This window comes from Cetorhinus maximus, chromosome 28 (genome assembly GCF_964194155.1).
Source record: "Cetorhinus maximus chromosome 28, sCetMax3.hap1.1, whole genome shotgun sequence".
Lineage (NCBI taxonomy): Eukaryota > Metazoa > Chordata > Chondrichthyes > Lamniformes > Cetorhinidae > Cetorhinus > Cetorhinus maximus.
The window spans coordinates 26,020,810-26,046,503 of record NC_135906.1 but is presented as its reverse complement, the minus strand read 5'-3'; the positions used below and the strand labels follow the sequence as shown (position 1 = coordinate 26,046,503).

At 41.9% G+C, this 25,694-nt stretch overlaps 1 protein-coding gene across 3 annotated transcripts in view; it reads right to left on the bottom strand.

The window, feature by feature from the left end:
- The window catches only part of LOC144668942 (zinc finger SWIM domain-containing protein 5-like), a 78,525-nt gene that overhangs the window by 36,235 nt on the left and 16,596 nt on the right, over positions 1-25,694 (bottom strand). For all 3 annotated transcript variants that reach the window (XM_078531432.1, XM_078531434.1, XM_078531433.1), the window contains exon 3: positions 1,156-1,512. In XM_078531432.1, coding sequence (XP_078387558.1) covers positions 1,156-1,512 — 357 coding nt within the window. The remainder of the gene's footprint in view (positions 1-1,155; positions 1,513-25,694) is intronic.

Sequence of the window (25,694 nt, the reverse complement as noted above, 5' to 3'; positions counted from 1 at the left end):
TCAAGCACCGTTCACCCACCACCCTGTGCTCATCAACTTACACTGGCTCCTGGTCCAGCAACTCCTCAAACTTTGTAATATTCTAATCTTGGTTTTCAAGTCCCTTCATGGCCTCACCCCTCATCTCTGTAACCTTCTCTATCCGACAATCCAGCAAGAACTCTGCACTCCAATTCTCACCGCTCCACCATCAGTGGTCATGCCTTTAGCTGCCCAGGTGCCAAGCTCTGGAATTCCCTCCCTAAACCTCTCCACCTCTCTTGCCTCCTTTAAGAAGCTCCTTAAATGTACCTCTGACCACTGACCTAATATCTCCTTTGATAAAGTTTGAGAACAGCCTTCGAACATTCTATTATGTTAAAGGTGGTGTATAAACACAATGTCATTGCAGCACAGAAACAGCAGACCATTCAGCCCATTCTGGTATTTATGGTCTACACAAATCTGTTTGCTTGCAAGTTCCCCTCCAAGCCACACACCATCCTGACTTGGAAATATATCGCCATTCCTTCACTGTCAAAATCCTGGAACTTCTTTCCTAACATTGTGGGTGTTCCTGCAACACACTGACTGCAGCAGTTCAAGGTGACAGCTCGCCACCACCTCATGGGCAATTAGGGATAGGCATTAAATGCTGGCTTAGTCTGCGATGCCCACATCTCATGAAAGAATAAAACAAGGTGACTTTAAGGGGAAGCTGAACAAGCATGAGGTAAAAGGGAATAGAGCGTTACGATGATAGATTTATAGAGGAGGAAAGGTGGGAGAAGATTAGAGTGGAGCATGAACACCAGCATTCACTGGTTGGGCTGAATGGCCTACATAACTTATGTAATCCCGTGAAAGTGATTTTGCCCCACTCCCCAACACCAAAATCTTCATTTTCATGAGCACATGGATTGGTTTAAAAAAACATAGCCTGGCTTACAAGTGGGACTAAGAACAAACAGCAGGAAACTACTAAATGAGAGATGATGATCGAGTTTTAAAACTTTGCGAAATGGAATGCAGTGTGCACATAAAAACAAGAAATTAAACTCTGTTCAGAGCTAACACTTCTACAAAGATTGAGCACAGAACGCAAGCCTCAAAACTCTTTCAGAGTGAACTTATAGGCTGTACAAACCCACCAGCGTACTCAGCCCCGCTTCTTACCGTGCACTTGATTAATTTCCGAGCACGATGACAGAATTTCGTCAGCCAGTTTCTGAGCGGTCGGAAGCACCTCTGTGTGATGAGCCGTAATGAGGTACTGGACAAACTTCTGCAGCTGATCCCGGTTCATTTGTGATAACGTTTCAGAGATGGGGAGGCGCAGCTCCACCTGCTGAGCTTTGCGGATACGGTACAGAGAGAGGGCCACTACGTGGCCACAGTAGAAGATGTCCTTGTTACCACAACCACATGTCACAGAGGTAATCTTGCAGCGGTCAAAGCTGATAGCGACTTTGTACATTTTCTCAGGTTCACCCTGGCTGGCTAGCTCAGTCACTGTTCCACTCAAATGAAACCCTGTGTGAACAAAAAAAAAAATTTAAGAACTCTTTAAATCTTTGCCCACTGGAAAGTTAAGATTCATTAAGCATTTGCTGAGTTCCACTATCTGGAGGATAGGACTAAAAGCAGTATTCAAGAGCAGGTGGCTGTACAGAACTCAAGGCTCCATGTTTAGATTCCACTTAACTCCTTAGTTAGAGGGCAGTAATTGGAACCCCTCGGTTGGTTGCAGCATCCCTTTTGGAAAGTGGTGGGGGTGGAGGTGGAGAAAGGGGAAACCAAGTTATCCAACAACTCCCACTAAAATATGCACAAGAAAGTAGGGGTACAAGGACAGGAACTTGGCTGGATTGTGATGTCCCCGTGGCCCCTGTGGTCAAAATAGCCTGCCAAGCACCAAGAGACGAAATGAGGTTTAGGCTTGGCTCAAGCCCAACCCAACTAGACAAAGTCTCCCTTCTTTCCTGGCTTGGAGAGAAAAGAATTTGGAGCAAGTTCACGAGAACACAGCACAGAAAGTGCCTACAATTTGGGAACACAGTCTTAACAATTCTATTTTAATTCAAAGTGACATGAGGGAGTTTGGAGGCCAGTATCTATGAGCATAGCCCCACAGCACGTGTTCCGAAACCAAGCAACCTTATTCCGACAACAGATTGGGACACAAAAATAATATTTGCACTCTACCACCAAGCTGAAGAAGACAGGAGGCAGATATCGGAAAATAAGTCAGAATGTCTTAAAGAACAGCCAAGTACAAAACTGGAAGAATCATAAATGTCACCATGGAAAAAAAAATGGGAGGTTGGTCAGCGAAACTCCTTGGGACAGTACTTCAGAAGCTTTACTCTAGCTACGTGAATCCTGGCCAAAAATTGCCCAAAAGCTAACAAAAAGTGAAAACTCCACCCAGAATAGAATATTTAAAAAAAAAATGAAATGTGGACAGGGTTTCTTAAAAGGCTGATTTAGATGCAGTTTCCTGTGAATCCAGCAGCTCAAAAATACGTTTTGCATATGGCAGACAAGCTACATTGTGAAACTGAAATTTCAAAACTACAATACTTCAGTAGCAGCAGAGCCACCAGTCAATGGGAGTCACAGCCTGACCACATTCATGCTGCAACTGGAGCTTATGTTAAAAATCAGCCAACCATCAGGAAATTACAAATAAATGAGGTGCTCTGGAAAGGCTGGGGTTAAAAAAAAAGCGTAAATGAAGCTCAGCTTGAATTAAAAATAGAAATTGCAAAAAAAAGGTGGTGGCTTTGCTGCAACTTAATTTGAACTGACTCCCAGATATACAGTTGAAAAAGCACAACCGCAAGCAATGCTCAACTCATTCCCATTCTCAAGTTGGGCATATGCATGTGAGCAAAAAGCCTCTGGAATGATTCCAAGGTTCATAAAATCTGACGAATCAAATTAAAAGAACCTTATCACAATCTTTATTTTAGAAGACAAAACAGCCTAAGCAAAAAAAAACACAAACAAAAAACAAATCCTCCAGTTTGCAGCTATTTTTAAGACGTGTACTTATTTCTGTTATAATGGAGTAAAACGTTTTGTGCACGGTTATGTGTCACCTTCAGCTCTCTCCATAGAGATGGCGGAACTGGGTGACATCAGAAAGCAATGCCAAATCCAGCTCAGGCTGCAGACATTGCTAACGACCTTAAGAATTAACGATGGCATCGCAATGAAATTGCTACCCCTCAAGATGACTTCACACCAATAACTTGTTCCAGGAGAATGAGGAAGGGGAATGAAAAAAAATAGCCATTTTCACAAAGGCCTCTCTTGTTGAGAAGGTAATTGATGCTCTCAGCTGCGAAGCTCATGATACCGCATCGCACCTCCATCATTCTAATTCCCCAGGAGGAACAAGCCTGTCCCCAGGCTCTGCTGGAAGCTCATCTTTCCTTAATTAGTTTTAATAAATGAATCGATGGCAGACAGATGACACTGGTCCTTAGTTTAGTGGACGTCTATGGAGTTGCACTGACTGCAGTGGTGGGGTGAGGAGTTTCCCCTCTCCCTGAGGAGCAATCAATCAGCTGTCTCAACTCTGCCCAAAGGCAAAAAAGGTACAAAGCAGCATTCGATCCCTCAGCAGTTGCCAGTGGACTGAATTATGGATAAACATGTGTAACCTTACCTACATACAAATTCAGGACACAAGCTTACAATCCAACACAACATTCACTTCTTAAATATAGGAAATAGACACTCAACTCACTCTTACAAAAAAAAGTTTTCAAAAATTTATTAACGTTCCTTGGCCTCAGCTGTTCCAATCAAATTCAGAAAGGAGGTCAAAACTCCTGTTACTTTGCGCAGAAGTCTGCAATAACGAGTTTTAATTACTATGGAAATTCAAATTAATACAATGCATCAATGGTTAACACCTTGCCAACAATTGTTAGGCTTCTATTAGCCATACTTTGTTCGAAGAGATATAAATGAGACTTTGCTGTGAATGCTTTCCTGATGCTGTCAGCTAATTTTAAACCATTAACAGTAAATGTTGCATTCACAGCTACTTAAGAGCACAGTGCTATAACTATGTTCAGCCCACACTGCAGATAGTAAGCAGTCAGTCATTTCACCTCCCCCTGCCATATATTGTATATGAGCTACCTGCCAATTGCAATACTGAAACTCTATCCCCATCCCCTCCCTTCTCCCTACAATGCCCATCTTTCTCAAAGTTTTCATTTACAATCCAGTGGAATCTATTTGCACTTTGCTTGCAACGTTACATCTTCCTTCTCATTCAAGGTTTTTCAAATTGAAGCTGCAAGTTCAGATTTCTATTTGATTACAGTCTACTTAGAACATTATGTATTAATGAGAACCGCTCTCCTTGAGGTGGCTTTCCCCATCTTTCAGAAGGCAAGCTAAGTGTCAATATTTGCGAGCAGCTCTCATAGCAGATGAACGCATTTAAATATCATTCCTGCCCACAAGACATCCTTAAAGTGCTTTACAAACAGTCAAAGCACTTCTGCTGTTACAGTTGTAATGTCGGCACTTGGGGGAAAACACATTTGCACAGCAAGGTACCATTATGTGATAGATGGCCAGATAATCTGTTGTGGAAGTTGAGATTAATCTTCAAGATACCAGGAGAACTCCTTCCCATGTTAGAAATCCCTTTACATCTTTCCAAAGGAGCAGACTGGAGCCTCAATTTAACATGACTTCTAAATGACAATGACAGCAACAGTGCAACATTCCCATAGTGCTGCACTTAAATGTCAGTTTAAGATCAAGTGGGGCTTGAACCCATAATCTATTGCTTATTGGTTAGCCAATGCTAATCTTGGGGTCAGGATCTTTGCTCACTGCCTCTTTTCAACTAACTCAAAACCCAAAGTGATGAAACAAGAAGCATCACGGTGCACTTCAGTTTGTGGACAGTAGAAGGTGGGAGGCCAGCCAGGGAGTGTATTGGAATAGTCAAGTCTAGAGGTAATGAATGCATGAAGTTTCAGTGGTAAATGAGCTGAGGCATGGGCAGAGTCAGGCAATATTATGGAGGTGAAATTTGTCATCTTTGTGGCAGTGCAGATGTAGTTGAGAGCTCATCTCAGGGTCAAATATGGCACCAAGGTTGCCAACAGTCTGGCTCAGCCTTAGACAATTGCCAGCAAGATAGGGCGAGAGTTGGTGGTTGGAAAGCAGAGTTTGTGATACAGATCAAAGATGATTGTTTCAGTCTTCCCTACACTTAACTGGAGGAAACTTCTGTTCATCAAATACTCGATGTTGGACAAGTAGTCTGACGAGTGACTGTGCAGGCATTGAGAGGAGGGTGTTGGTGAGAGAACTGCATGAAGTTAGCAAACGAGAAAACTGCCACAGATGGAGCAAGGGGTTGCATGTAGATAAGAACAGGAGGGGGCCAAGGATAGATCCATGGAGAATACCAGAAGCAACAGTATGGAGCAGGAGGGGAAACCACTCCAGCTATGACTAAATATATTAGAATGGAACCAGGTGACCACAGGTCCACCCAGCTGGACAACAGTGATGTTGGGAGGAGGCTGTTGCAGTCAACCTTCTCAAAGGCTGCAGACAGGTCAAGAAGAATGACAAGGGAGTAGTTTGCCTTTAGCAGTGTTATAGGATGTTGTTATTTGTGACTGTCAAGAGCTGTTGTTTCTGAACTGTGGCAGGGGCAGGTTGCAGGCTTTCAAACATGGAGTTGCAGGAAATATAGGGATGGATCTGGAAGGTCACAGCACATTTAATAATGGTTGCAGATAAGGTTGCAAAGTCAGAGGTGTCAATTTTTTTTTAAAAAGAGAGATTGTGGGGGGGCGGGGATGATGGCAAATTTAGAGGAGAGAGTGATATAATTAACTGTTCTCTCTCCTCAGGTACTATCAGATAATGAGAACAAGTGAAGTCAGGTGGTCAGCAGTTTATTTGGAATTTGAGAGCGAGCATGTTGCAGCGAGCGTCAGATTGCGAGTGTGCAACCATGATGCTTCATGGTTATCACTATGTAAGCATTAGCAAGATAGAGGGCTGGGGTGGGGGTGGGGTGGTACAAAAGCAATAACACTAAAGATCAGGTATCTTTTACAAATCAAGATCAGTCACTGGGCAGCCATGGATAGATTCAGCAAGCTCTAGTGCAATGCACCAATTTACTTCCCTCGTATGTTTATGTTAGAGAGCCTGAAACAGTTTAACCTGGGTCTACAGAAAGTGGGTTTTAATGACAAACATCAGGAAGCAGCTTACTCGATTTCCAGATTTCCAAAAGTCAGACAACCAGGATTAAAATAAAGGGACTTGCATATTGCTGGATAATTGTCCTAGTGCCACCAGGATCAATATGAACTAGTGCTTTATACAGGTGACTGTGTAAGCCAAGCACTACAACTTGCAAAGAGCAGAAAAGTGTTCGAATGCCTTCAGTCTTGGCCTCTTGCGATTCAGAGATTTGTGTACATGTACACACACATTGCACCTGTTTCAGCTGAACAAAATAAGTGACAACCATTTGCTGATTCGTTCCTCAGGGCAATGCCTTAACCAATCAGGGTCAAGCTGCCTGGTTTTAATTTCAAACTAAGCTTGGCAGTTAACTGTTGGTCACCACCACTGGTGCATTCTCCATGGCAACACCTCTACCAGGGTCCATTTGCCAATCAGCACCCTTCTCATGCCAGTATAAATTGTTGGTTTCCCCTTATTGGTATTCTTGAAGTGTCCTGATGAGTGCAAGACAAAAAGCTTTTACAACTTTCTTTTTTCAACAATACTCAAGTTCTGTACGACCAAACGACAACTCAGCAATTGTTGAGCGCCCAATACAGACCTGGCTGAGACAAGCTAATTCAGCGCATATCAAACCGGGGTTTTCCCGAGCAGATTCTCACTGGGAACCAAGTATTTTACTCACAATGGAGGGCAGTGTCTTTTACTCTTGAAATAAGCTAGCACTGGATCTATCACAAATAAAAATAAAACGTTTGCATGGTGTTAAGTAGCAAAGCAAAAATCTGTCAAAATGTATTGCCCAGCAAGAAGGAAAAATATTAACTTAATCCATTAGCAAAAGCAGTTAGTTAGCCACACTAACCCATATGTTTACTATTGCTGGCCAGTGGATAGCCAAACTGCATGAATAGCACAGTTATCATATATTCATCAATAGGAGCCTAAGAATACTGTAGCATCGTGAAGAACTGGATTAGTTAGCACATCCCCACTGCATGTCCTTGCACGCAGTCGTGTTCTCCGAGGAACTCGAGAAATCCAAATTGCTCCCCAAGGAGCCATAACAGCCTTTAGAACAAAAAGGCATGTCACTGTTGCAAGTCATATGAAATGACATCCGTTTCTCTCTGGAGAAAAGTGTTTTTTTTCTCTGCCAGAGTTGGGATTTCTTTGTTGGGATTTACTGGAGCTCAACACCTCAGCGTGTGCTGCTAGTTCGATCAATCAAATTACTCTGAAACTTTATAACACAGAGAGCGCAATGACACTTTCATCCCCACAATCTTAGAAAGGACAATAAACAGCACACCACACAGACAGGCACCAAGACGAAACATGGGGAGAGTTCTGGTCGTAGTACGCTGAAAATTCTTCAACAACTGCTCATTGAAAGTGGAGACCTACTGCTTACAAGGCTCAAAATATCTCCATTTGAGTGCCACTGGCATTTTTTTTCCAAAATAGATCTGCTGCAACTACTGAGACGCAATGATGTTTGCAGCTTGCAATGCGCTCTCAGGAGTGCAGAATGTTTGGCGGGAGAGGCAGAAGTTATAGCAAGGAACGGGATTTAACATGGTCTGGTGGTGACAGCCAATGGGTCAACCTCCCAATATAAGCAGGCACACTATTCCACCCGGGTATTGAAACTCTAGGATTTGGGGGACCTCAGCACAACACAAGGGGGACTCCAGAGACAAGTGGGCTGAATCTGTTAAAACAATAGCCCTTTAAACCTTCACCACTCCATGCAAGGTGACAAGCGGTAGGCATTTCCTTTGAGTTTCCCTTAGTTGAAGGAGAAAATATAGTACTTAATCAAGCATGGCAGAAAGGATTTTTATCTGTTACATAAAGCCATTTAATGGCCCCAAACAAGTGGAGCATCACATTTCAATTAAACCCATGATTGGGTTAGTGTTTTCTTCAATTCTGAATAACAGACATATACATATAGCGTCAGTCATTAACTAAGTACATGGTAAAACCATTGCAAGGCCCCAATACTCTGTCCAGGAAGCAACTACATCAGGCGACAAAAAACTCCCAGTAAAACATTTTTTTTAAATGGATTGGAGAGGTGATGAGGTCAATCCTTAATCTATTGCAAATTGGCTAATCTCAGACAGCATACAACTGACCTCAGATTGAGGTATTGGAAGGGAAACCAAAGTGAAAACTGCAATGCCCTATATTGTCAAACAACAATTCCAAATCTTCAACAGCTAAGAGCAGCAGAAGGTTGCCATCATGTAGAGAACGAAGCCCGCAGTAATGGATCAATGCTTTCATTTGAGGTCAATGGGCTTTTATGGTGTGCAAAATGGCTATGATCACCTGCATAATCAGAGTTTCAGAAACAACTTGTTCAGTCAGCTGTGAAATGGCTGCTGAGCATACCCCATAAAATTAAATGTCTGCCTTCAGCTCCAGGACTGGTTTCCTCCACTCTCATGCGCAAATTAATACAGCACGCAACATCTTTGAAACTGCTTTCATTTTACAACTTGAAAAGATCTGCAGCTCTTTCATATCTGCTTTATGCCAAGACACAGTAAAAGACACATGCTCAACTAGTGAGAGAGAAGCTTTTCCAACATACTGATATTACGAGAACAGAGGAGTTCACCTCCTTTGGGACTTTTTTTTTGCTACCTACAGTTGTGCGCTCACTTTGCTGATCACTCACTTGCCATCAAAGGGTTGGCAGTGGATCACTGAAGTTAGAAGCAGTACAATTTTCTTGAAAGAGCAGAATTTTTCAAAGCTCATTCCCATGCCTGCTTTTAAATAGCATCCCTGCCCCCAGAGGGCATCAGATCACGTTTGATTAGCGCTCCTGGAGGTCACTCTACCTCACCAAACAGACCATTCTTACATTTAAGCTGGATAGCAAGTCTGGCTATTCAACCTGAGGAGCCAATGACACTAATTCTGCCCTCACCAGATATCAACACTCAAAGCTTTCCAGCAGTAGTTGATTTTCTGAAGAATGGGAACAATGAGGCTAATTTGGGTACCATCACTATTGGTTTGGTTGAAAATGAGCTTAATGCAGCTGGAAAAGTTAGATGCACTTGGGGCCCCTCCAGTCCCTGGCTCAATAGCAACTATTAGTTAACGAAAGCAACGGTCTCACCTTTTTAAAAAAAAAACCCTTGTCCTCTTGGACATCCATTAACCCCATTCTTTCCCTGAAAGGGATGACAGTATCTAGCTCAGAGCTCTGCAAATCCTAAGCTTGGGGGGGGGCAGGGGAGAGATTGAGGGGGAACAAGAAATACCTTGTTACCACTGCTCAGCGAAGACTAGCTTGAGAATCCACCACCTATGAAAATCCACAAAACAGAACTATGGTCAAGCACAACACCAAGCTTCAAAATGAGCTCTGAATTTTTTTTGCTGTTGACAGAGCAGCAATTACAAACACTAATAAAAAAAAAATTCCTAATGTTTAAATATATAAATGGGCCTTGCACTTTTGGAAGTGCAAGCAGCTGGGATCTTATCACTGTTTAGCTGTTCTGGCTGATATTTTAATTGTACTCAGCTAGATTAATAAAGCTGATATTGTCCATTAAAAAAATTTGAAGCCATAAGCAGTCAGCAAGCTACGAGAGAGAAAGAGAGAGAGAGAGAAAGAAAGAGAGAGAGAGAGAAAGAAAGAGAAAAAAAGAGAGAGAGAAAGAAAGAGAGAGAGAGAAAGAAAGAGAGAGAGAGAGAAAGAGAGAGAGATAGAAAGAAAGAGAGAGAGAGAAAGAAAGAAAGAGAGAGAGAGAAAGAAAGAGAGAGAGAAAGAAAGAGAGAGAGAAAGAAAGAGAGAGAGAAAGAAAGAGAGAGAGAAAGAGAGAGAGAGAAAAAAAGAGAGAAAGAAAGAGAGAAAAAAAGAGAGAAAGAAAGAGAGAGAGAGAGAGAGAATGAGAATGAATGTCAGAGAAAGCACCCATCTCTCCATCTGGCTGGCTTTAATTTCCTCCTTTTCAATTGGCTTGTCTGTTGCCTGTTCAGAACAGGAAACTGAGGTATCAGCTGATGACCTTCCAAAATGCTAATTCTGTCTCCATACGGCTACGCATTAATACAGTTATCACACAGTGATACGAACACAGGGGGTTCAAATTGAAACCTCATACGTGTGCCTCTCCATCTGAATCGTACCCCCAGCTAAAAAGAACACATGCTGCGAAACATTATCCTTCACACGAGCATGCGACTGTTTCTTGCTCCCATTGTCTGCTGAGTCCACTCCCACAGAAACACCCAATGCTAGGTGCACATTTGCAAAGCGTCCCATCAAAGCAGCTTGAAGCGTAATCAAGCCCCTTTGATAACTGCATCTTTAAAGAGCTGAGTGCATTGTCCATTGTAGTAGCTGGTTTAATCCCATTCTTCTGAGCCCAAGCATGCGCTGGCGTGCACGGTGCAATAGCTCAAGTCTGACAGCCACTGCCAAACCAACTTCTGTGGTACTTGTGCTCCAAGGCCCCAAGCAATTCCTGCACTATTCTGGGCTATCTTGCTTGCTACAAGTCTCTAAATATTCACTGCTGTAGCACACATTCTGTAACACTCACTATAGTAGCTGTGTTTTCAGCACTGAAGCTACAAACAACACATTCAAGTGTTAAAAATAACAGGTCACCCCAAGGTGAATAAAAATGTCCTTCAGGGGTTGGGGTGGGGGGAGGTGGAAGACAGTAAAATTTTAACCAAGTACTGGTGTATTTTGCAGGAGAGCACGGCAGAGAGGTGCTAAAGAACAAACTTTTGCAACTTAAGTTGGAAAAAATAAAATTGAAAACAGGTACTCTATGCAGTCCTGTTGCTCACTAGTACGGTGTATAATTGAACAGTCAGCAGCTCAGTTCATAAGTATTGCCCATGGAGACATTCAAAACTGTATGGGAGCTGGAAACCTATCAATGTAAACACCATTTGTATTTGCATTCAGTTTTAATCCACGGTGTAACCATTTTTGGTTTGTTTTCTAGATCCCAGGGTCTCAATTCAGATAGAGTCAACAATTCTCAGGTAATTCAGTTTTTTTAAATGGCATCAAAACTGGAGCTCATCCCTACAGTTTAATCCTCATCCAGTTTCATGTTTATGGCTTGCACCTCATGAAACTGGATGAGGCTTAACTGGAGCTCATCCCAACACAATGCAGACCCTGCAGCAAACAGCCAACTGCTATATTTCTGGGAACCAGTTTTCCCCAGACAGTGCAGGAGTCCCCAGTGCAGCTCATGTGGAACGCAGTGGAAGTGAGGAAAACAGCAGACAGAAAATGGTTTTAAAAAAATAACTTCTAAAATTAACTACCGCACATCAATGCAGTAGTTCCGCAGAATTTCCTCTTTTTTTTTTGAAATATTTCTCTTCAAAAAAAAAAGGGGGGAGTAGGCAAGGTGAATATTATAGATGCATTTAAAGGGAAGCTAGATAAGCATATGAGAGGGAAAGGGATAGAGTGTTACCCTTGATAGGGTGAGATGAGGAAGGATAGGAGGAGGCTCATGTCGAGCCTAAATGCTGGCATGCAGTGGTTGGGCCAGTTGGCCTATTTCCGTGTTGTATATTCTGTGTAAGTTCAAGCATTTAGTCTTTGTGGCACTGGTTCTTATGCACAAATCTCTCAACTGTTAAGTAAACTTGTCAGGTTTGCCAAGTCCAACTGCCAGGAAGAGTTTTTTTTTTAAAAATAAAACACAAATTAGACCTTAAGAAAATACAGTAGAGGTATATCTACCTTTATAAAACGTTGAGTTACAAGACACAAGGCATCTGGAACAAGCAGTACCAGACCAATATAAAATATAGCTTGGTGTATAATGGGTCCCACCTGAAGCATTAACTTGTCTGTCAAGTATAAACTAGCCTGCTGTGTACAGCCAACTGCAATCTCTTCAAGCTTGCCTTCTGCCTCTGGGTGTCAGCTGTAGCTCAGTTGGTACGCTCTTGCTTCTGATTAAGGTCATGGGTTCAAGTCTAATTCCAGACACTTGAACACAAAAGTTATGCCATCTCTTCAGTGCAGTACCAAGGGAATGCTGCATTGTTGGTGGGGTTGTCTTTCAAAAAAGAAATTTAAAAATAGGGTCCCACCTGCCCTTTAAAAAAAGTGGATGTAAAAGACCCTAGGCTATGATTTACCTGAGCAGGGGAGCCTTGGCCTATATATCCTTCAACCAATATCAGATGAAAGAACAGATAGGCATCACACTGCTGTTTAAGGGACTTTACTGTGCAAACTTAGCTGGCACATTTCCTACATTACCATAAGACCATAAGGCATAGGAGCAGAAATTAGGCCATTCGGCCCATCGAGTCTGATCAGCCATGATTGAATGGCGGAGAAGTTTCTCAACCCCATTCTCCCGCCTTCTCCCCGTAACCTTTGATCCCCTTACCAGTCAAGAACCTATTTATCTCGGTCTTAAATACACTCAATGACCTGGCGTCCACAGCCTTCTGCGGCAATGAATTCCATAGATTCACCACTCTCTGGCTAAAGAAGTTTCTCCTCATCTCTGTTCTAAAAGGTCTTCCCTTTACTCTGAGGCTGTGCCCTCGGGTCCTAGTCTCTCCTATTAATGGAAACATCTTCCCCACGTCCACTCTATCCAGGCCTTTCAGTATTCTGTAAGTTTCAATCAGATCCCCCCTCATCCTTCTAAACTCCATCGAGTATAGACCCAGAGTCCTCAAACGTTCCTCATATGTTAAGCCTTTCATTCCTGGGATCGTTCTCGTGAACCTCCTCTGGACCCTCTCCAGGGCCAGCACATCCTTCCTGAGAAACGGGGCCCAAAATTGCTCACAATATTACAGCCAATGAATTGTAGTCACTGCTGTAAATTGTTGAGACAAGATTATGAAAAACATATACACTAAATTTGAATTGTTGGTCATCAATCAGAAGGTCTCAAACCCAGAGTCCCTGCATCTAGTTGGCATGTCAAAACTCTGCCGTCCTTCTACAACCAGTCATGAATGGCATTGGGCAGTTAAACAACTATCAGGAGGAGGTGGCTTCATCAAAATCCCCAACTGCAATGTTGGCGCAGCCACTAAGAGTGCAAAGAACAAGTCTGAAGCATTTGCAGCCATCTTCAGATGGAAGCATCAAGTGGATTATCCATCTTAGCCCCTTCTAGAGGTCCCCAGCTTCACAGTTGTCAGCCAACTTGATTTGCTTCAGTGTGATAAAGAAATGGCCAAGCGCACTGGACAGCGAAAGGTTAAGGGCCTTGGCAATCTCCCGGTTGGAGTGCTTACCATGTGTGCCAGAGCTAGCTGTATGCCTAGCCAAGCTGTTCCAGCACAGCTATACTGACATCTAACTGGCAAAGCGGAAAATTGTGCAGGTATGTCACGTCCACCAAAAGCAGGACAAATCCAATCCAACCAATTCTCACCCCATCAGTCAACTCTACAGGTCAGCAGCAAGGTGATGGAAAGTGTCAGACAGTGCTTTCAAGCAGCACTCTCAGCAATTGCCTGGTCACTGACACTCAGTCTGGGGTCCTCAGGACTACCCAGCTTCAGACCTCATTACAGTCTTGGTCCAAATGTGGCCAGAAGAGCTAAATTCCAGGAGATGAGTGACAACCATTGATTTGACAGAATGTGGTCTCAAGGAATCCTAGCAAATTTTAAGTTAATGGAAAAAACTCTCCACTGGTTGGAGTCATGCCTAGCACAATGGAAAATGGTTGTGGTCACTGCAGGAATTCCTCAGGGCAGTGTTCTAGACCCTTCAGCTGCTTCAATGACCATCCCTCCAACTTGAGGTCAGAAGTGGGATGATTGCAGAGTTTTCAGTTCCATCCACAACTCCTCAAATACTGAAGCAGTCCATGCCATATGCAGCAAAACCTGGACAAGATTCAGGCTTGGGCTGATAAGTGGCAAGCAACACTCATGCCACACAATTACTAGACAATGGCCATCTCCCCATGACAATCAATAGCATAAAGTTTCCCAGTAACATCCTAGCGATCACCAACTCAAAACTGGAACAGCCACATAAATACTGTGCCTGGTTAAGGGGTCAGAGATTGAGAATGTTGTGCAACGTGACTTGCCTCCTGACCAAGGTCTTGCCAGCATCTATGAGAGGCGTAAGTCAGGACTGTGATGGAATACTCTCCACTTGCCTGGACGAATTCAGCTTCAGTTACACATCAAGCTCAGCACCATCCAGGACAAAGCAGCCCATTTGGCTGCTATGACATCTACCACCTTAAAACATTCACTTCCTCTACCAGCACACTGCAGCCAGTGTGTACTATCATTAAGATGTATTACTGCAACCTGTCAAGGTGTCTTCAACAGCATAGCTCAAACCTGCCTTTGTTACCATCTAGAAGGACAAGGGCAGCAGGTGCACAGGAACACAACCAGCTCCAAGTCTCCCAAGTCACACATCATTCTGATTAGAAATCACTGTCCTTCAATGTCATTGGTCAAAATCCTAAACTCCCTACCTGTGGTAGGCTGTACCCATGACTGTTGCAGTTCAAAGAAGCGACTGAGCATCAGCTTCTCAAAGGCAATTAGGGTTTGGCAAATAAAGGGTTGTCAGTGACATCCACATCCAATGAAAGAAAAGAAATCTATCACATGATACAGGTTTACTTAGCACCAGCTAGAAATGAAAATAGCATTTACTAGGGTTTATTGTTCAGTTGCTCAATTAATAAAATTCACATTGCAAACGGCATTGCTCATCCATTCAATTTCATTCAAAATTAAAACTAGTGGCATTTTTGTAGAAGACTGTAAAGATTTTTATTGAGTGGACAGATAAGAACTAAGGGGTCATGCTTGGCTCGAGCATGAAAATAATTGTGGGGAAGAAGTAAGAACTAAAGGTATTGAATCAAAACAAATTCTTCATCTATTTGATTAGGGAGACAGTTCGATTTATGCTGATTCTATACCTCACATAGCCAACAGGCTAAACACACATTTACCTTTTTAAAAATACACCATAGCATTAGTCTGAGGCTAAGAGCAAGTTACCTGCAGTAGCATCATAATGGTAAATGGTCAGTCTGCACACATACAAGCAGAGGCTCACCCGCACAGCAACTTTACAGCTTAACTGGCTGCATATGGGCATAAATGCATAAGGTGGGCACACAAGTCACACTTCCAAGACCTGGTTGATGCACTTTTAAAATGGCACAGTGCTAGGTGGGACAAGGCTGCATTTTTATTTTAATTAATTTATTCTTAAAACTGAACTCAGCATGACAGTTGATTGCGTTTATATTGAACACATTGCAAAATGAGCAGAATGGGTCTGCAGTGTTGATGCAGAACGCCAGAAGGTTAAAACTGATAATGCTTTCGCTGACAGACTGACAGGATAGTATTTTCACTTCCAAATGAAAAATTTCACTATCAAATGTGCGTGCCTCTTCAATGCGATTTGAATACTGCATTTCATTAACAGTTTTAATTAGTTGTTAAAACACTTCAAGGTCTGAACAATGGATTTTGGGTGTTGGGAGGGGGAAAGGAAAAATTTTAATAGCAAATTCAAGCGACATGGCACAGTCTGTTGCAACTTCAGGGCAGTGGGAGCTAGCTTAACATTTGAAAATGGTAAAGCATTGCTATTTCTGTTAATAAAAAGCTACAAGTTATGGTTCGATTTCTACAATTCCATTTTATAAAGAGGGAATGTAGCAGAGTAAAACCATACCTAGAATTTGAAGGGTTAGAGAGAAAGAAAGGCCTCAATACTACCTTCATAAAGACCAGTATGTGTAAATAATTTCACATATCTGCAAAGCCTTAGATATCAGAGCTTCTCCTAAGAATGTATTTTCATAGCTGGACTCAACATTGCCTGGTGTTTAAGCAACTTTGTAAAAATAAATCAATTTTACCACAATATTGCATTAATTGTTCAAGGCCATTGAGTCTCCCTTGGATTCCACAGGGATGAACAGACACTGGGTGCTTTCATGCAGGAAAGGAGAGATTGATGAATCACAGAATTATGCTCACAATAATAGGGAGAATAAAGGCTCTGAAAATTGACTGAAAACAGCTAAGTAATCCAGGAATGTGCTGCAGTTCCAACAACTTGATGTGGTGAGGCCCAAAAACAGTGAAGCGATTGCATACTCCTTTTTACATTACAGATTAAATTTGCTCTGTGGCATTTAGACAGAATGGTTTGCTTTTTTTACAATACGGACACGACCATATTGCAGTTATTCATTCATACAGATAATACTGAATGAAAGCAAACTCCTGAATATTTCTGCAGGAAAACAGACATTTGCTTTCTGTTGCAGTGCAGCATATGCTTTAAATATCTAGGACAGGCAAATCACATTTGGCAAGAACCAATCCCTTTTTTAAAAATAGAGAAGCTAGGATCAGCATCCATAATGGAGGACGAATGATCAGATTGGTGGGGGTGGGGGAGAATGAATGAATGAGGAGGCTCATAAGGCAATGCTTGGGTTTTAGAAGAGTGCCCATTGCAGGAGAATTGGGGCGGGGGGGGGGATTTAAGAAACATAGGAGCAGCAGGAGGCAGTTTAGCCCCCTTGAGCCTGTTCTGCCATTCAAATGAGATCACTGCTAATCTATGACCTACATGCTGTATATCTGTCTTTACCCCATATCCCTCAACATCTTTGGCCAACAAATATCCATCAATGTCATGTTTGAAATTAACAACTGATCTAGCATCAAGTGCTGTTTCAGGAAGAGAATTGCAAGCTTCTATCACTCTCTACATGCAGAAATGCTTCCTAATTTCATTCCTGAAAGGTCTGGCTCTAATCTTCAGACTATGTCCAGTTGTCCTAGACTCCCAACTAGTGGAAATAGTTTCTGTCCATCTACCTTATCTGCTCTGCTTAATATCTTCAAAACATTGAAGAAATCACCCTTGAATCTTCAAAATTCTGGAGAATACAACCTTAGTTTATGCAATCTCTCCTCAATTTAACCCTCGGATTCCAGGTCTCATGCTGGTCAATGTACACTATACTCCCTCCAACACCAAGAAATTGCATAGCATGAGGTCCTAAGAAACACTAACAGGAGAAGTTGAGTGCCTAAACATGGGTGAGGAGCTGCCAAAAACTATTCAGGTTCTGCAGATATTCTCATGGTCAAAAGCATTTAAGAAAAGTCACACAAGTTGCTATTCATCAGATGGAGATGTGAAACAGGTGGTCTTGTGGACATAAAAATCCCATGGAACAAAGAGGGACAGAACTCTCCCACTGGCCTGGCCAACATTCCTCCTGGAATTGACAGAACCCAAAACAAGATTCTGTATATGTTCGTTTGCAATTAGCATTCATTCATGCAGGGATTGCACTTCAAAAGTAACTCACTGATTTGTTAGGCTTTGTGCCGGGCGAAGGAAGCAATATGGCATTACCTAAAATGGAAGTTCATTCAAAAAACATTGTAGAATTACCACATCACTACAGATGTCACACTTCAAACCCGCCAAAAACATTTGCCATTATAGACTGGAGTTCTGAAACTTGAATGAGCGTGCAAAATGGCAAGTAATCCAGGCATGTCAAATGTACAAGAACCCAAAGTTTCAAAGCACAAGTAATCCTCATTCTTGGGCCTTGGATTGAAATTTGCCTTGTTTATATAAAGTTTATATCCAGCGCATAGTAGAAATCTACTGCATTAGAAGGTTTACTGAGTTTTCACTATTGAATCCTACATATAGGCCACTCCAAAAAAAAAATGCACAAAATCCTACATTATATGATTCAGGGATCCTTTAAGCATTTACATAATAACCTATGGTCAAGACTACACAGGACCACCAAAGCCATGTGAACACCTCTGACAAATGCAGTACAGCTTCATTGCATACTATAAAAGGTGCAGCTTTTGTTCCCATCCTCACCCAAGGAAGTGGAGGAAGAATTAAAAAGTCAACCAAGTACCTGGTTTTCTATCCAGGAACTCTTGGTGGAAAGTGTAGCTCTGTGGGCATCAAACTTGGCTGTAATGCTTCCCACAGAGTAATAGGGCTGCTTATGACACTTGGGACACCTTGGCTGCTTTGTTTAGGTGCCCCAACCTCTGCACATACTCACTTACCAGCATTAGACTAGGGCTGGTTGGATTTCATTGGTAAGAGCCTGGAGCAAGCAACATCAGCATAGTTGATTTGTTGCTGGGATGCAGGAAAATTCAATCCAAATAGTGGAGTTATGGAATGTGTCTCAGTTTGCACTGGTAGTGATCAATTCCTACCAGCACACCATACTAACATGAAAAGTGTTTGTTCATACTGGGAGAAAAAAGTTTCTTGGGCAAAATGAAGGAGCTCAATTCCCCCAAACAAAATTGGTGCCTTAAGAAAAAGGGAGAAAACAAAATTTCATAACAAAAATCAATAGGAGCAGGAACAGCCTTTTAAGCTTGCTCCACCATTCAGCACAAGCATGGCTGATCGTCTACTTCAACTCCACTTTCCCACCCCATTGCTCGATTTGCTTCACATCCAAACTTCAATCTCAACCTTGAATATACTCAAAGCCCTCTGGCACACAATTCCAAAAATCCACAACCCTCTATGCGAAGAAATTTCTCCTCATTTGTCCAACAAATCAATCTTGCACCAATCCAGCTGCACAGCAGAAATTAAATGAGTGGATTGAGGAATGGAGGCGAGAAGAGGAAAAGTGCTCATTCCCTGGCATCTTGGATACAAAAAACAGATAAAGTGAAAATACACTTCAAGCTGTAAAATTTGGCACTCAAAGTTTCCAGATTAGAATAACTAGTTCCTCAATCTGATGATATTCCCTTGCATTAACTATAAACAAGTCCCGGGTTCTCATTTTTCACCTCACACAAGCATTTGAAACTTCAAAGCCACTGCTTTGGAGAGATCAGGATCCGGGTAAAGACAAAGCAATATTTGAACAATACTTAAATCAGTAGTTGGAAGGTGAGGATTAGAGGGGCTCGAAGCTTTGCATCAGTCAGTCATTCATTGGACCTGAACTGCAGAAGCAGCACAGGAAAAATTAGGGATGGGTGTCAGTGCAAGTTCTGTTCGACAATAGTGGATGTTTAAACACAAATTCTGTTTTCAGCTCTGGATCATCCTGCCCCATGCTATACTTGCTAGCAATTATTCCTCTCCCAGAGGTCACACCTCCTCTGCCCAACCCCACTCAAGAAAAGGATTATGTCAGTTGTGAGCAATATCCACTCTGGCAAATTGTCCTGCCTCTATCTGCACATCGGACCAAAGTTAAGTAGTACCAGAAAATTGGATCTTTATATATAAAAAAAAACACATTAACATACTTCACGCTCCTGTCTCCCCAGAATATATTCAGAGAATAGGCATGAAGGTACAATACACATTAGCTTTTATGGCTTGCTGGAAATCCCCAGTCTCCTGACAAGTGATGCCAGTTTTGGACCACCAATCAAGCTTCACAAGTGCTACCAAGGCATCAGAAACATCAGCAATGAGTTTATCCACATGCAGTGAGCCAAAAGCAAAAGTGCCTAGTTCATAAATTTTACTTGGTGGAGGGGAGATGAGATTACATTTAATTCACTAACTTTAAAAAGAAACTAATCCAATTTACAAAAAGACTAAGGATCTGAGACTTAAGAGGTTGTGAACAGTTTCATAGTAAATAAAGCTAATCTGGGCCAATTCCAAACATTTGCTGTCAAAGCAGTCAGCAATTATGGAACAAACAGGACTGCCAGACCCACAGTGCCCTCTATAAACAATTAAAACCTTCATCCCCAACAGGCCCAGCTAAACAAACAAACAAGTCAAATCCCACTGCTCAGTTTACATGGGGTTGCAAAGTTAACACAGCTTTTGAGTTACATGCAATCCTGGGCTGCGAACAGCAGTCTTCATCACATCGATGAGAAAACTTGATGGAAGGGAGTTGAGGGAGAGATGAGAAACGGGGCCATCACTAGACTTGCATCACTGCAACCTGAACACTAAACCAATCAAAAAAGACTACTTGCGTTAAAGCTTTTCATGACCAGTGGACATCTCAAAGAACCTTACAGCCAATTAAATACTCTATGTGTAATCACTGTTGTAATATAGGAATCAAGTCAAACAAAGCACAGCTACCAAATATATGCACCACTACCATGTACTCAAATGGCATAAGCAATAGGGGCTGCCGTTTTCCTCTCCACTGTGGACCAGTATTCCTTTGGCAACACTGGATTGTTAAGGGCTTTATGTTGGCAGGATGCACAGTCAGGTGCGGTTTAGAATGCCGCTATCTCACATGCATCTGCTCACTATCAACCACCAAGTTTCGAACAAGTGGATTTAAAGCAAAGGCAACCATGCTGAAGAGTCATTGTAGCTTCACAATGTTATTAGGGCACATTCATCAGGAAAGTGGGTCGAAGCATGACAATTGTAAGATTTTTTTTCCCCCCCGCAGGGCAAGGAACAGGTTACTCCACTGGTTTTAGGACAATTCAGTGTAACTATCCTCAACCTTATTTAAAATTATTCACTATTACATCTTTCCTTTTTTTTTTGAAAAGCAGGCAAGTTCAGTAATGCAGAAGAAACACCAAATTGCCCATAGAGTATAAGCAATGATTTTAAAAACCCAACAAATGGAATTTAAAATGTCTCTTCTTTTCGTCAAGTGTTGACTCCCCTGCTGTATGTTGCAGGACAAAACAGTCTGGTCCAATTCTTCCCCCATAGTTTCACTAAAATTAATCTCTGGAACCTCCTCTGCGATCAGATGCTTAATGCAGAGCAAGAGCACTAGGCGACAGCTGGTCCTTCCAATTGCCTTGCCCTGTATAGAGTCACCTCTCCCCAGTCCATGGAGAAATTGTGCAGAGCCAACACGCTTTGACGTCACGGTGTGATTTTTATATGATCCTCTCCATCACCTTGCACTGCTGACAGCAAGAAGCAACCTGCAACCACCACCAGTGCTACCATGCTCTTACCAGATATAACCCAACTCAAACATCTAGATAGTTTAAAAAGAATTGCCAACAATAATATCTGTTCAGATAAACATAGCAGGGAAAAATATGTCAACTATCATGTTTTGCTGAATTCTAATCTTGCTGCATCACAGCACTACAATGTGATGCATAGGCACCTAAGTACAAGTCCTATTCAATATGAACACTTAGAGAGTCTATTCTAGAGTAGGATATTTAGCTGGTGCAATAGTTGATCTGTTAACTAAAGAAAGCTCTTGCAATAAGTTATTATTTGTGCCAACTCAATGTTCCTTGTTCCTAGAATTCCACACAACTGAAGAGCCAGCTGCATAAACAAGGGAATGCAATGCAAATTACAGTGCAGGATGATACCATACACAAAGCATCCTGTTCGCATTACTGCACAAGACTATGCAAATAAAGAGTTAATATCATAGCTTTTGATTTTCCCTGAACAACTTGTATTTATATAGCACTTTTAATGTAATAAAACCTCCCAAGGTTCTTCCCAAGAACGTTATAAAGCAAAATTTGACACCAACTCATTTAAGGAGATACTGGGGCAGATGGCCAAAATCTTGGTCAAAGATCTAGGTTACTCTCATGGGAATTTGGGTGTCACTGACAAGGCCAGCATTTGTTACCCATCCCTAATTGCCCTTGAACTAAGTTGTTTGCTAGGCCATTTCAGTGGACAGTTAAGAATCAACCACATTGCTGTGACTGGACCAGCAGATTCCTTCCCCAAAAGGAAATTTGTGAACCAGATGGGTTTTTAATGACAATCAATGACAGTTGATAGAAGGATGAACTTCATTTGAACACCATGACTACATTATAATCAATAAGGGATACCTGTGGCTATCATGTAAAATTAAAACTAGCAATTATAACCACCTTTTGGACCACATGATGAAGCAGAACTATAATGTAATCATACTGTACAGATATGATTACAGAAAAAGTGCTCCAAAGAGTACTGAAGACAAAAATTGAGATATTTAGTAGTTCTAAGTAGGTTAAGGAATGGAGAGGGATGAAGAGGTATAAAATGGAATTCCAAGCTTAAGGCTTAGGCAATTGAAGACAAGGCAATCAAATGACGGGGCAAAGGGAATGGGGGATGAACATTAGGTTAGAGTTGAAACCAACTAACCTGTGCACTTTGAATTCTTTTTAATTACCTTTGTTAAAATTTTAATTAAACACTGGATTCTAACAACCTCAATCATAACTTACAATCTTTCAAAATGCAGGCTTACTACTTAAATTTCAGCAACAAGAACATCAAGCTCTCCATTTTCATCAAGTGTTTGCTTCATAATCCTGTCCTTTACCACACAGTGCACTACAAGAATGCAACCATTCCTGCTGCACAACACTGTCGCTTGTTTCACAAGTCTGACACAAATGACAAGATATCTGATATGACAGCCTTTTGCACGAAGAGTTTGTTTTAGAGAGAGACATTTGCAATGTTTTCAGTCATGAGCAGGGATTGGGGTCTTATTGGCATTTCAGTACTCAACCACAAAGTACACACAGCTCAAACATGCATTCCAGCCCTTTCCTCCTTACTATTCTCCCCTTACCCCTGATCTCTTGAAAGCAGTGATCCATGCCATGATACTGTTCGCAGCATGAAAGCAGCTGTCAGCACCCTACACAAGTAGACCTGCAGCGCCCAAGCATTTGTCTTCACAAGCAGTTCAGGTACATACCACTAGAGCCTCTTCAGCCACTGAAAATCAAAATGAATGCCTCCATTAATCTGCACGAACTTTAAATTGCTCAATCCAACGGAGCTTGACTTTTGATTTAATCAACCAGTAAGGAAACAAAGAACAGCCCTTACAATCCTCCAAGCCCCTGCAAGTTAAACAGGATAAACCAGTGCGTAAGTGCAAATAGAAGAAATGAGTTACTGGGCCTTTGTGGGCCCCTGGAATAATTGTTTGAGAGAGCAGAGCATCAGTGGGTTAGTCAGTCCTGCGAGTTTCACAGCCCAGTCTAGGCTCCTCAGATACACACTTCCAACATGAATCAATGGATATTAAATCATCAGGGGTAGGGCACAAATGCTGATGAGTTTCTCCTTTCCTGGGATAGTCAGGCCAACTGCTGTCCACCTCAAACGGTACCCCAGAGATTTTTTTTTAAAAACTTAGCATCATACCCAGACTGTGCCGGGGGCCTTCTGATTTTGGTACAGTAACAGACCTCAGTGCAGTTAGCTACCTGGCCATGAGAATAACCAATTTCTTTCATCAGGTTCAAAATCTGGCTTTGAATATACAAAGAAAAATCCTAACATTTACAGCATGCAAAACTAAATGCAATATTATGTAAACAGTCACTACAGCAAGTACATTGATGATTTTATACAACATCTCATGACCAGGGCATTTACAAACTCAAAAAACATAACTACCAGTCTGCAGCATTTAGTGGTTATGCCACAAAGCCAGCAATCCAGAAGTCACGAGTACAAACTAAAAGCAAGAAAATTTGACATTGGATTCAAGAAGTGTGGTAAAGATGGTTATTTGTGGGATAGCACCTTAGAAGGAAATAAGAGAAGTGACCTTGATAGCTGCCAGGCCATGGTTAAAAAAAATTCAAAGTTGTTCATTGACAGCCTTCCAGTCTTGAGTGTAGTCCACACTTTGCTCTTCAGGTACATCAGCTTTAAAAGCAACAGCAGTTACCATGGAGAAGGCTATTTCAACAGATGGAGAAAAACTATGTTACAGGTTTAGTATTAGTGTGGCACATGAGAGAGCAGGGCATTAAATATCCAGTTCTACAGGCATCAGCATGTCATATTAACATCCTGCCAGTCATGGAGATGGTGAGGAGTTTAGAATAGCAGAAGTTGACTCCAGTCTCCGTAGGGCCCATTTAAAATCAATCAGAAGTGCGTGGGGATATGAAATTCACAGAATTCAGAACACACACTGGTCGGATGGTGACACTTAAAAGGTCAGATCTATCAGATCTATACCAGGGACTCATTTGGCTCTGTAGTAGAACACAGTGCAAGGTGGGATATAAGGTCATAAACCAACTGTCCTCTGAGGGGACAGTAAATGGAGGGGTGACTAAGGCAAGGCATATATCTAATCTGTGAGAAGTGGAAACTTTGTAGGTTACTCAAGTATTTACAAAACACAAACTTATCAAATTACATGAAACGTAGTTCCTTGTCAGAGTACCTGCAGCTGTGAGATGCACTTAGTTCAAAGTCGCTGGAACAATGGCAGGCTCTAATCTAACTTATTGCCATTTCCCTGGTTGCATAGCTCACCAATAACTCAAGTGAAGGAGTGAGTCAGAGGGGAGGGTCACAGAAACCTGCAGAAAGACTGAAACTTCCTGAACTATTCATGTACCAGTTGCTAAATATTCCCTGGGATAAAATTTAAATAAGTTATCATTAAACCACTCTGAAAACAAGCTTAAAAGGTTGAAAAATACAGATCAAACATGGCAATTGAGCACATCTTCAACTTGCTGTGGCAAAACTGCTCTGTGTGCTCACCCACAAAATACCATGAAATCAAAGTTACTGCAAAGAACAGATTTCAGAATTTAATATCAAGCTTTGGCTTCCAAAAAGGTAGAGGCGGTATAGCCCAAGACCTGGTACTGAAACACACAGGCAACTAGTCCAACGTTTAGTTTAAGTTGATCAATCCCAGTGGTGTCAGTGGGCTGCATACATGAACTCTCCATCAGGGCTGAGACACCAGGGATTTGAGAAGAGAGAACAAATATGAAATAAAAGCTCAGAGGGACAATGGCAAGCACTCCTCTGCCATAAGAAAACTGCAAAAACTAACTCCATTATTTGAGGGAGGGAGGAACCCGAAGTACAACAATTGTGGGGAATAGTCACTTTGTAGCAGAGCTTGAGTACTGCGAGGGCTCGGGGAGTGGGGTATGGGAGGGAAGGGACATGCTGTCAAAGATTTTCATCTTGCACTCATCAGGTCAGACGCAAGAATGCCAAAGTTCCAAGGGAACAAAAATTCATACTGCATGGGAAAGGGGTGCGGATTGGTTGGCAAGTCAGCTGACTGGTCAAGATGGCAACTTCACAGGGAGCTACTGTCCGCCATGTTTTTGGTTATTCAAAAAAGGTGCAATGTCTGGACATATTCCTTTTACTTGCAGAGGGCAGGTCCCTGCATATGAATGCGTAGATTCTAGCAAGCATTAACTGAGCTACATTGTGAGCCCTACTGTAAGTTTAAATTGATTGTTAGTGTAATTCTTAACACTTGGGATTGTTCAGTGTTAAGTGCTACCAAAGCTTAGAACATAATGCTTAATGTTAGATGTGATTCAGTGATTGGGCAGCACTGCTGAACAATCCCAGATGTGCAAAGAGTTACACTAACAATTTAAGTTGGGCTCGCAATATGGCTCATTTACACTTGCTGGAAGCTACATATGTTCAAATG